Here is a 13,486-nt window from a genome sequence, read left to right as displayed (position 1 = left end):
CCACCATAGACTCATTTCAGTTTGCTTACCGGACTAATTGTTCCACAGACGATGCCATATCTCACCTGCTCCACACATCCCTGAGTCACCTGGACACTGGCAGAGGGAATTATGTTAGGATGCTGTTCGTGGACTACAGTTCAGCATTCAACACAATAATTCCCTCTAAGCTTTTCACCAAGTTGACAGATCTAGGACTCAGCTCATCACTGTGTCAGTGGATCCTCAACTTCCTCACAGACAGACCCCAATCAGTGAGGGTGGGAAAACAAGTCTCTCCCCCCATCTCACTCAGCACTGAGGTACCTCAGGGCTGTGTGTTTAAGCCCCCTGCTGTATTCACTGTACACTTATGACTGTGTAGCCACATCAGACACCACCTCCATTGTCAAGTTTGCTGACGACACTGCTGTTGTGGGCCTGATCTCCGACAACATCGAGACGGCCTACCTGGAGGAGATTAGGAACCTGGAGACCTGATGCCAGGAGAATAACCTCCTCCTAAACATCAGCAAGACTAAGGAGCTGATCGTGGACTTCACTACAAAGCAGGCGAGGAATTACAAACCCCTCATCATCAGTGGCACGCCAGTGGAGAGAGTGGACAGTTTCCGATACCTGGGTGTCCACATCACTCAGGACCTGTCATGGTCCTGCCACATCAACACCCTGGTTAAGAAAGCCCGTCAGCGTCTCTTCTTCCTCAGAAGACTTAGAGACTTCCATCTGCCACTGAAGGTGCTCAAGAACTTCTACTCCTGCACCATCGAGAGCGTCCTGACGGCAAACATCTGCACCTGGTTTGGGAACAGCACCAAGCAGGACAGACGAGATCTGCAAAGAGTGGTGCGCTCGGCCGAACGCATCATTCAATCAGAGCTCCCTGACCTGCTGTCCATCTACACCAAGCGGTGCAAGACCAAAGCTAGGAAGATTATGATGGACCTCTCCATCCTCATCCCAACAATGGACTCTTCTCACTGTTGAGGTCTGGGAAGCGCTTCCGCTCCCTTAAGGCCAAAACAGAGAGAATGAAGAGGAGCTTCTTCCCCCAGGCTATTCGGGGCCTGAACCAGGTGTAGGACTGAAACTCTCCCACACACGTCACTATAAGACTGGACTCTCACACACATCACATCACCACACGCACCTATAATCCTATAATTCCTATAATTTATAATCTTTATAATCTCTTCAGCTATTTGCACATTCTTTACTGTAAATTCCTAAGTTAATTTGTAAATTTTGTAGTAAACTGTAAATTGTAAATATTGTAAAACTTTTTTTTCTGTCATTTAATGGTTGGGCATTGTACAGCTACAAGCATTTCACCCCCATGTCATACTGTGTATGGTTGTGTGTGTGTGACAAATAAAATTTGAATTTGAATTTGGTACTAAACTGGAATTCACCGAGCTCCTGAGTCTTTTTGGTGCTTGATTTTATACAATCATGGAAGTGATTGGAACACGTGAATTCAATGAAATGAATTTGCTTGGGTGAGTCAACACTTTTGGCAGGAACACAAACCTCAGGGAGTGGTATGTATGTCTTCCTCAAGCAGGCCCTCTACCATAGGCCTGGGTGTTTGAGAGAGAACGTCCAGGAATGGTGATGCTATTTTCTGGGGGATTGAGGAGGTTGGTCAGTAGTTGGTGATTTCATATCTCTAATATGGAACCTGACCTCCCCCGGAGCAGGTTAGTCTACAGGATAAATTACCACAGCGATGTAATTTATGTGCATTTTTACTCATTACTTCTTATACTGACATTTTGCAACTTATTTTTACATTCATTATACTATAAGAATGGACAACCAGTCATCTTGGTGGGAGGGGACCTTGGGGCTTTTACCTACTTTGACAGGATGGATGCTGGGTGGATAGTGTGTAATAATATATAATTCTATATAAATATAGAATTATATTCTAAAAGCCTGTGTCACCTATGAATAAATTGCACATCCTTATTGCACATCTAGAACATACCGCATGTGTTCTGGGATGATTTTTATTATATACAGCTAACTTAAAAAGCAGCGCCACATTTTTATAACAATAATAAAGTCAGAAAAGAAGGTCAGCCATGCTTCATTAAAGCTGTTTAATCTTAATGTGTCAGCATGTCAGAGAAATTCTGCTTTAGTTTAATAAAGATCTGACAGCTTTAGTTTCCACCATGTGATCTATTTTAAAATGCATTTAGAGAATACTTACCTTCTGCTAAAGGCTGCATTATAACAGGTGTTTTAACATGTACATATCACTATTTTTTCATATCGATGCATCTACTGTTAACTATACCACCATAGCCTGGATAAAGAGATTAGGACATGCTGATTAGGCTCACAGGGCTGCTATTGTTCTTGATTTGCATGAGTCAGTGCTGACAGAGAAGATACAGTTTTCTGTCACCATGTTCAACAGCTACGTGTCCAATAGAGACAAGTGTGCGTGTGACAGGTACTTGAGTATTGTACTTCCATAAAGTCTCAAACAAGTAAAACAAAGAAAAGTACTAGAGTAGGAGGTAACAACAGAAAACCTTGTGTTAACTGTGTAGATTTTTTCATGTACTGAACTAGTCAACAAAGAAATATGCAGTTTCAATGACTATGAAAGATAACCACGTAAACATTTCTTCTGTTGTTAGCAAGTTCACTTTCTTTCCCCAACATTTGTTTCCTGAAGATTTTGTGAGAACAAAATACTACGTTCAGTTGCTCCATTGTTACCCACTGAACATTATAATGACTTCAGCTGACATCTTAAAATTCACCAGCTGACAGGCGAACCGCTTAGGGGCAAGGTTAGGTTGCATTGTAACCACACATTAAACAAACACAGAATCTAACCTACTACCTCTACAGAGGTACCAAGCCACCTGGTGCATGTTAAGAGATAGTGTATGGTTAAGGTTGGATCCACATCTATTTTTTTATTAAAAAAATAACTATTAGGCCAAGATGCATGTAAAAGATTTAACTTGAAAGGTAACATCTTCCAGTTTCTGATAATATGCTTGTTTATTATGTGGCTAAAGTGCAATCTAACCATAACATTACCCCTAAGTGGTTTGCCAGTGACCTGACCTGTGTTCAGAGGTAAACGCATACAGCCCAGTTTGATCTTAAGTGGAGCAGACCAGTGAAATTCTCCTTTCTATTGTTGTACAGAAGTTTAACTAAATCCTCACTATATAAGAAAAAGAAGTGCAATTTCAACATTACGTCTCAGTTTTGTTTTTTGTTTTTTGAAATGATAAAGAAATGTTGCTTGTCGTAAAATAAAAGAAATCTTTCAGTCTACCTCTTTTGGCTTAAATTGTTAGAATTTAATTTATAAGATTACAGAAAAAGTTCTGGTAGGTCATTCCTCAGACTGTGCTGTAATTGTAAAACAGAAAGCTTTTGTTAATTTGGTCCTTTTCTTGTTTTGTTTTTACTTTAGATCACCTAGTAGAAGGTCCAAAATTGATTCCTTCCTTCTCATTTCCAAAAACCATCCAGTGGGCCGGATTGGAGTTGTTGCCAGGTTGATTCTGGCTTTATGTTTCAGTATAGGTGATGATACTTACCATAACCCTACCCTTGCTTCTGTATTTGGAGATAATCAAAAGCCTTTAGGAGAGCACCTGTGTCTTTTATGTGTAGTACTCTGTCCTTTGACTCTGTGGCCTCCACAGTCCTCCTGGGAAATACTTGAGGGGCTCACTGAGAATAGTGAGCACACTGGCTCCAAAACTACTGCACCAAAATCAAAAGAAGCGGATGTCATATATTTTCTTTTAGTTTTGCACTGCATTCTTCTCCATCCAACATTGAGGGAGAATTGCATGCGTTTCAAGGACAACTATCTGCACACTTGTGACATCGAGTGATTTCCAAGTTCCTCCTCTTTCTTTTCATTTTCATTTACTTCATTATTAATCCTCAGGGGATGGTTCAGCTCCATCAGGGTTGTAAAAGGCACAGTTCCAAATTACACACTGAACTTTAGTCTAGGCAGTAAATACCTCGCTGGAGAAAGAATGTGAATGCATTATCTTGAAGAAACCAAGTCATAAATGCGAGACAGAGGTCTGGCTTTGAGATTTATTTGCTCATAATTCTACATTTTAAAAAAAACGGTATCAGTTTGTGTGAAATAAAGATAACATTAAACTTGCACAGAATGATCACATAATTGGTGCTGAATTTCCAGTCAGAGTAATAAGGAAATGTTGATAATTAACATATAAGTATCTGATACAGACTGATTATTGTGTACAGATATGACACCCATGCAGAGGCGTCTGCAATATCTTAGATTTTGCTCAAAGTACAGGTTACAAAATACTGTCATCTGGTTGATTACAGAAATATAATGTAGCATTGGTCTGTCACATTATGTCAGAATGTCCATTGGCTCAAAGCTAGTGTGAAGGAGTAAATACTACAATGAACCTTGGGAACTCACTTAACAGCAGTTCCTACTGACCATGTAAATAAAACTATCAACTGTCTAGGAACAGCTCAACAAACTAAACATTATAGCAACCAAGTACTAACTACAGGGATCCAAAGCTACTATGACTTCTGCATATGTTGTGAGAAACAAGGGTACAGTATGAATAGCCAGCTTTGTTATGTTTGAGTCAGTCTAGCTTTCAGTTTGACATTATAGGTATTATTGTTAATAAATAATAATTACACTGATTGCTAGACTACGGTAATCAAAATATATGTTTTGCATGAAAGTTATCAGTAAATTTGGATCATTATTTGCTGACATACTTTGGCAGTTTTAAAGTTTTCTATGAAACCTGAAGAGAAAGATGTAGGCTGAGATAAAGTGAAGGTTAGTTTAAGGTCAGGAAGTGAAATGTGGTTAATATTGTACACACACAGTGCAGTCTGTGTGTGTCAGTGGGAGGGGCCAACTGCAGCACCTGTAATGCACCACCTGAGAAGAGACAGACAGAGCAGTGAACAGAAAAAAAGGAGGAAATACAGAGATGAACACAAAGACATGACTGAACGAGTGAGTTAGCTCTCGTTCTTGTATCGTCTGTGAGTTGGAGCCTTTTAGAGAGACCTTCAGCGGGGTGGATGATGTCAGACGTCCTCATTTAACCACACGGCCTCCTGATGCAGGTGTAATCTTTCTTAGGGTAGTTGTGCGGGAACAAAATGGATTGCGGACACTCTTGTATGAAGAAACGAGGATTGAAAACTGTCAAGTGAAACATTAGATTCCATGTTTCTGCCAGATTGCCAAGACAGCTTATGATTAACTTGGGCCTTGTAAACTCAGACCCACTTTCTGTCTGAGAGAGCGGTGAAACAAAGGTCAGCAGGACAGTGAACGCTGAACTTTTGTGCCTGGAAGCCTAAATTCTGGAGTAAAGAGGCTGGAAAGTGATTGGGAACCTTGCTAAACACAACTACAGCAGGTGAGTCCAGAATCATCTCTGCCTTTAATAAAATATCTAAACTGAGATTTGAAAAAATGACAGCTGCAGCGCATTGTTGCCATGTACGCGTTGCCTTCTGAAGACTTAAAAAATAGAAGTGGCCGTTGTCATGTGGGTGTTAGCAGCTCTAAAGTCCTTGCGTTGTTAAAGTAATACATTTTATCAAATGTCATTACAGTAGTTAATGTTTGACAAACAGGATAAAGATTAGAAAACAAAAAAGAAGTAGAAAAAGATTTTTCTTCAAATATTTTTTTCTATTTTTCATCTAATTCCAAGCAAGGCTTGGCTACATTGTTAATGCTTAATTTTTTATTTAAATTAGCACCGTATCAGATTCTCACTTAATGATCAAATATTGTCATTTTTCTCAACACTGCCAAAATACGTTTTGACTTAACTTTTACACAAACAAACCCAACAATGTGAGAAAACGTTGGCATTGTAGGTTTTCCACAGGCAGAAGAGTGTGAGCTCAGACCACGCATTTGTTTTTCCCCTGCTATCCCAAAGCTATTTAACACTGATAATTGCAGGAACATCGTTTTTTGTTAGTAAGCATTTAGGCATTAATCAGGAAATGTTTCTGAGCTTCGGACATTTTCTCACCCTGCATTCAATCTTTGACTATTAAAAGTTCCAGTTGGATTAATTCAATACATTAAAAAAAGCGTTACATTCATCAGTGATCTGTGGGTTTTTGGTTTCTTAGGTACGTCTGCCTTTCAGGCTGGCTATCAATTTCATCCACACACATAAAGTCCAGTTGTCATTGAATTTGCCAACGTTTACTGGACATATATAACATGTGTGCATCTATAAATCTGCTCATTGATTGTACAAAACATTTGCGTTCTTGGATTGTAGAGATGTGCTCCTTAGAGCTGTTAAACTACAGTGTGGCTGTAAGCACATGCATTTTAATGTCTGCTTTGTGTGATCATCTGACAGCACTACTCTGGTCTAGTACCTGCCAGGTACAATACTCTCTCGCACACACACTCACATATCGTAAACATTATGGCTATTAATGCAGAGACTACACCCAGAGCACCATCATATCTGCAGTGACAGTAGTGATCCAATCTGTTCAAAAAATCTTCTAAAAATGTATGATTTTGTTTTTTAACAGGACAGTTGCTCTTCCTACAACACAACAGCCAACACAACAGACACCAAGCCAAACTGAATAGAGCATTGTGGAGCATCAGTAAAGGAAGAACCCATTCAATCTTAATTTTCCTTTTCTTTCAATTTGAAACTCACAGCATTGAGCTTGGCAGAGGATCCCTTCTAGATGAACTGTTTTACCTCAAGGTTCCTTTGTGGACTTTGACCATTTGGTGCCACGAAGTTGCTTTTAAATGCATGAATCTCTACTTTGTGTGTACATTACAGGGCAGAGAATCCTCACAATCACGGGTCTTTGGACTCCTGTTTTAAGGCCTCAAGTTGGACTTTGGCCGCCATTATCTTAGTCAGCAACATTTATTGGTTAACAATGTGCATCTGTGACATCAGTTCACTAATCTCATCAGCTAGCTTGATAAATTACCCCCATTTTTTCAGGACCAGTGGATTTTCAGGTCAAGATTTATTCAGCCAGTTATTCCTTAAAGACAGAGGTGCTGCATGAAAATAAGCAGGCAGACAAACTGCAGCAGTGGCTGTGTGAAGCTTACAGTTGGAGAGACCTGATCAGGGCCCACCTGACTGATTTAACAAAACTAAACCTCTCAGTGTGTCCACCACTGCAGGCTGTGACCCGATGATTATCAAACAACCAACGCTGGCCCCTCTGACCAGCATTCATCAGACAATGGTGATAAATTCTTGGAGGGGCCCCTGTTACTTTTTGCCTAGGGCCCCAACAGACTCTAGAATTGCCACAAATGCAGATAAATGGAAAAGCCTTGAATTTAACATTACCACGCTTACCATCCTCTTTCAGCATCTCAGTATTTGTTATTTAGCATAAATTACAGATGACAGTTTTAAAATATGTGAATAATTAGGGATGTGATCTGATGATCACACTAGAGCAAAAGTCAGAGGCTCACCAAGCTTACTGCAATTTATCCTGATGAGAAGAATAACCTAAATTCGGAGCTACCGGTTGTGAGGACGCATCGAGGAATTGTGTGACAAATACGTGTTTAAGCCGACAAAAAAAAGAGAGAAGATTTAAATTTAAACAACAAGCAGGAAATTGGCTGCCGCAGTTAAAAGGTGTTCAAAGACGGTGGTTCAGACGTCGATGCTCGCTATCACTTCAAAGCTGAATAGAACCTACATCAAAAGAGACAAAAGAAGCTCCACAACAGTCAGTTAGCTGAGCGTATCATATGCTCCTGAAACAGAGAGAGGGCATGTGTGTGAGCGAGTAGAAAAGAAACGGAACACAAAATAAAACAATGTGGTCAGTTTCTATTTGCTCAGCTGAGAGAAAAACTTGCCTCAGGCCACAAGGCGATCAGGAGCTGGCCTGCAGCCAGTTTGCATGCCAGCTGGGAGAGTTAGGTGATCTTTAGTTGATAGGTCATTTTAAAGCCGAAATAATAGAACATTATTTTTTTTTAAAGGGGCCTCAATGTGAATCAAGCTGGGTGATTTCCTGTTTTTCCCCTTTTACCTATATTAAATTTAATAGTATTTTGCCCCGCCCAGTACGCCCATCATTATGCTCACTGGAACCATTTGATCATGTAGGAGACTTTAACACTATATCGCCTGTACTGTCCACATATTGTTGCATAGTTTTAATCAGAGTCTACTGAAGCCAAAGAATAGTTTGGATTTATTTCTTGCTTTGCTGAGAATTGGATAAATGATCTGTACCAATCTCAAATCTGTATGCAAAACACAGAATAAAGTCACAGATAAAAGAAAATTAGCTTAGTTTTGCATAAACACTGAGTGCCATGGGAAGGAGTTAGCTTCTCTCTGTCTAAAGTTACACATGAGAGTATTAGCGTGCTAATTTTCAGCAGGTATAACAGTAAAGATTAAATGATAAGAAAATGCCATGTCAGGTTTATTGCAGGGCAACACTGTTGGCTTCACAGCAGGATGGTCAAACTTCACAGCAAGTTCAATTCCTCCATCTAGTTATTAAGTATAAACACAAGGCTGACAATGCACAGCAAGCTGCAAACCAACCAAAGTGACTGCAACTGCAATTATACTGTAAAAACATGAGCAGGTAGAAATAGAGACGACAATGCAACAAGCTTGCTGTCACACTGTTTTTTTACACACACACACACAAAGGAAGAAGAATCTTTTAAAGTATTGAGAGTTGGCTATCCTGCTCGCCTGGGGTCACTTAGCTTTGTCATCCCTCTGAGCTCCTGACTAGCTTTCTGTTAGCTTTCTGTTAGCATGTTATCGATGTAGATGCTTATAGAGAGCGCTTGTTGTGTTTTTCGTTAAACCCTTCATCATGCAAAGAATTGAAAAGCTTTGTAATGCAGCTATCAACACAATTGTTATACAGTAATGCATTATATTACTGTATTACCCAATAAGGTGCAGTAATTAAATTAACTTGTTAGTTTTCTTTTTGAAATATGAAGTGACCATATTTTCAACCAAGTTTAGTTAAAAAGATACATTAATAAACTGTATGGGTGCAACACACAGGCCCATATAGGGATTATTGCACTAAAAACACACAAGTGGTCAAGGGGTTCACCTCAGCGAGTACAGTTAGTGGAGGTAACATCTATCAAACAACTATTAGATACAGCTGCCAATCAGATTCATAGATACATTATAAAAATGTTCGTGCATGTTGGAGGTTTACCGGGATCAGTGTTGGGGTTATTTCTTCCCTAATGAGGACACACACATGATCTTAGTATTTGGGTATTAACACAATGTGGACGACACAAAACACAGATGAAAACAAGCCCACTGAGACTTCCAGTGATTCTACTGCAGAAACTTGAACAGATAGAAATGGAGGCTGCTACCTGACTGGTTATCGGTTTGTTAGCTGTTGAAGTCCAGTGCATGGCTGCTAGGCTGGGGTTGGTCACTTTTAATATCACTCTGGGTTCTTGGCTAGCGTTAGCATGCTGTGTGGTGCAGATCTTTGCAAAGAGCCAGAGTTTTCTGTTATGGACAGATCACCCTGTAACTCGTGCTTCTGTGCAATAAAAATAAAATGTCCAATGTCCAAATCCACTCTGTAGACTGAGAGACTGAACTGAAATCAGCTGATTGCAGCGCAAAGTGCAAGTAGATCTGATAAGCAGGCAGACTAACAATTCCAAGGAACTGAACTGCTGGGAACCAAAGCTCTATAAGAACTGGTTCTCAATTCCCATCCTTAAGTATATCAATTGTAACTTTAACAGCAAATCCAATCAGTCATTATTATAGGTAAATATTTCAATCTGGGCCAGAATGGTTATTTACTAACAGTAAAGTATAGTAAGATTTACTATAGACCTGCACTCTGTTTAGTATTACTGTTATTATTAATATTATTGTGATTGTTACTGTTTAATCTACTAGTGCCATAATTCATGGATTAATCACACTGTATGTATGAAGTTTACAGCGCACATGTCACGTTTGTCAGCTCATCATGACTCCAAAAATCACACTGAACAAACAGCCAGGAACACGATAAAGCTGTAACATATCATTTGACATCAGACATGCACACACCCCACACACACCCACTGGGGATTAATCACAATGACTTCCTATATGTTTGCCTTCTTATTCAGCTTTTTTTACACAGACATGCAGGCACACGCACATATAGTAATATGAGTATATCCGTATCCACGAAATGTGGAAACTATTGGATTACACTGAAATATTAACAATGCCATGGGCAGAAAGTGTTTAGATACACAGTCAAACACACATATAAACAGAAATTATTACCCACACATGCACATTATTCTTATTAAATACAATTATTTATAACAAATTAACGAGTCTCTAGTTTTCTTATAGCCATCCTAATTAATTTTTTTTCTTCTCTTAAGGTTTATTCCACCCCACATTTTATTCATCATGGCAGAGTCATCGACAGGCTGGTGGAAGCTCACTTTTATGAGGAGAAAAAAATCCCAACCAAAGGTTTTGTATGAAATCTCTCCAGAATTTGTGTCCAACTCACCCAGCAGTCAGCATCGTTCAAGTGCAGCCTCAGGAGCTGCTGCCCAAACAGAAGATGCCCAGCTGGAAGCCCGACTGGGGAAGATCGTGGACAAGACGACAGCCAGTAAGGGGCGTCACGTCAAAGTGTCACATTCTGGGAGGTTTAAGGAGAAGAAAAGAGTGAGAGCCACACTGGCGGAAAACCCAGAGATGTTTCCTGGGAGTGGCCCTGCCAGGGATGAGAACCAGAAGGCTGAGAAGTGAACATTACACAGATGAAGATTCACAAACATGTAAAGACTAACGCAGACGCATTTATGAGAGAAAAAAATACATACCCTGTTCAAACGGTCCAATCAGTCAACAAGAAGGAAAGGAAAACAACACAAAATCCAGCCAAGGATCTCTGGTAGATCTGTATCTTGAGGCACTTTCAGTCTGTTTTCAGCTTTGGTGATTGTCAAACACATGCTGCTGATAGTAGGACAAAAAGTGTTTGCAGGGATTTGAACAACTGTTTAGTCCATTAGTCTAGTCTCTGTTTTTAGTCGAAACCCTGCCTCATCACCTTATAAACACCACTGGATCACCTGGACTACAGTTCAGCTCAGACACACACATGGACTGTATCTACACAGCAATGTGTCTTTAACTCAGGCTCCAAGCAGAAACTGGATAGAACACGAGCTATGACAGCGTAAATGTGTCATATAGCATATTTAGTTCAATGCTTTAACAAACCAGACCCACTGAGTGGTGATACTAGTAGTGCAATAAATAGTTTTTCAAATTAATATCATTTCAGGTCCCGGTGATCAAATATCCATGAAAAGTTTTCTCTCTTTTTTCCTTCATGTGTTGCATTGAATGCATTTAATTATAGTTGAACTTTTGCACTATGATAATGGGCACAAAGAAACACTTCATCAAATGACTGGTTCAAATAAGAATTCCCAGACTGGCTTTAAAGAATTTCTTTTTCTCTTTTACCACCACGTTATAGTTTATCAGCAGATATTTCAGATTTCAACAAACTAAAACAATATGTGGATATTACTTCTTTCCAATAGAAATGTGGAACCACATTGTTTTGTTTCTGTTTTTCAAACAAAATTATCAATTTTTTGTTTGTTTGTTTGTTTGTTTGTTTGTTTGTTTGTATGGTTTTATTGACATAAAACAAAACAAATTCTACTAGAATCAAAATGTGGCACCATTAAAGCACAACAGAACTACTGGGTCAAACAATGGAACCAGTAAAGTTAGTGGCTACAGGACTGAAATCCACCATGGTTTCTTTAAAAAGAAATGACCCCACACTCTTCAGACTTCAGACTCTTCACACTGAGTTAAATGTTGGGGAACGTTCACCTCTGAATTTCCACAACTGACCATATCAACCAGAAGTTTGAAGGCAGATGTTAGAAGTCACTGATGCTAATGTCTATAAAAATGAAATGCAGGAACTTGTAAATTATGGGGGGGTTAACTAGTAATTAGTAACAATTTATGAAGCTTTTTCACTTAAATTGTTTACCCTTTTCATAAAGCTCTTTAAGTGAAACCAGCGTACTCTTTCCCAGATCTAACACTGAGGGAGAAGATGCAGCCGAGTAGTGAGGAAACAGAAGGAAAATTTTAATGTCATTGGTGCGATAAGTTGTGGTGAATAGCTAGCATGTTGAGCTTCACTCTCGACCAATTCTCCAAACTCATCGGGACATATTTCAGGTGTGATACACATGTATGAATGTTCTAGAATTGAGAAGAAACGTGACTGTCTGACAACTTTCTGGACACTGGACACCACGAGGCAGTTGTGTCCTTGCAATGAATTTGAATATGTCCTGATTTTTGTCCAATGTGTAGCAGTAAAGAATGCTTGTTTCATGTTTTCCTTTTTTCTTTGTAGATCTATAGTTTATCTGTTAAGCAATATAGTTTGTGTGTGATTTTTTTTGTTTTTGTTTCCTGGGCAGGGGGGTGTTGATAAAGCTCATTTAGCAGGAGTGTCTAAATAGTTCCAGTTTAAATCATGTTTCTTCATGTATTTTACTAAACCAGCAAACCTGGAGTAAGAACATTGAGCATGCTGAACAGACATTATTGAGGTGCTCACGGACACCCACACATTCGTTTCATCTCATTTGTTATCCAACAGAGGAACACATCCAACTCTGACTCAAGTATTGCCTTATCATTTTAGCTGGAGAAACACGCTTTTCCTAGAATCGCCCACTAGAGGGTGCCATTGTTTAACTCAAAATAGAATTTCACTGTTCAGCCGCTGCTCATCGTTGGTTTTCATGAGAACATTTGCCTGTTTAAAGGCATATAACAGGTGAGCCCTGCTGGTCTTTTTTTCTTCTTCTTTCTATTGTTCTATTTCAAGAAAGGCCAGCAACCCTGAAAGGTGTTGTGTCCACAAAAATAGAATAAAAAGGAGCTTGCAATTGACTTAAGAAGCTTGTTTCAGAAAAGTGCTCATTTCTTTTATAGCATCTACACTGCAAACATCGACTTTTAGTCTGTTCAGTAGTAGTGTTTAGTTTTAACTTTGTGTGATATTAAGATGGTATCCTTCAGTTCTTTATTCAGTTCAATTCTGCAACTGATTCGACTGTAATCACCTGATTTTGGTACTTGGCATTGCTATTATACATTTGTAATATAAATAATTGCTATATGAATAAAACCTGCAACTTTTAACCCCCAAATGATTTGCTTTTGTGGTGGGTAGTGCTATCAGCTGTGCAACTATTCATTTATTTATTTATTTATTTTTACAGAATCGTCCTCGACAGCTATTCAAAAAGTTATACAAAATGAAACGTCATAAAGAGTGTGACATTGTTTGATAAAATTATGCCCGCTAGTGGTTAAAGGCATAATAAACGGACCATTTGCAT

General features: G+C 39.2%; 1 protein-coding gene across 1 annotated transcript; it reads left to right on the top strand.

The window, feature by feature from the left end:
* The first annotated feature begins 4,981 nt into the window (after nucleotides 1-4,981).
* On the top strand, nucleotides 4,982-13,281 carry prr15la (proline rich 15 like a). The gene is made up of 2 exons (XM_085405092.1): nucleotides 4,982-5,435; nucleotides 10,463-13,281. The coding sequence occupies exon 2, from the start codon at nucleotides 10,491-10,493 to the stop codon at nucleotides 10,839-10,841; it is 351 nt and encodes a 116-aa protein (XP_085261218.1). The 5' UTR covers nucleotides 4,982-5,435; nucleotides 10,463-10,490; the 3' UTR covers nucleotides 10,842-13,281.
* Nucleotides 13,282-13,486: the final 205 nt, after the last annotated feature.

The sequence above is a fragment of the Rhamphochromis longiceps genome, linkage group LG4 (genome assembly GCF_057381845.1).
Source record: "Rhamphochromis longiceps isolate RC_006_pf linkage group LG4, R_longiceps_female_GT1.1, whole genome shotgun sequence".
NCBI lineage: Eukaryota > Metazoa > Chordata > Actinopteri > Cichliformes > Cichlidae > Rhamphochromis > Rhamphochromis longiceps.
Note: the sequence above shows the minus strand (reverse complement) of the source record. Positions and strands in the feature narration are given on the sequence as shown.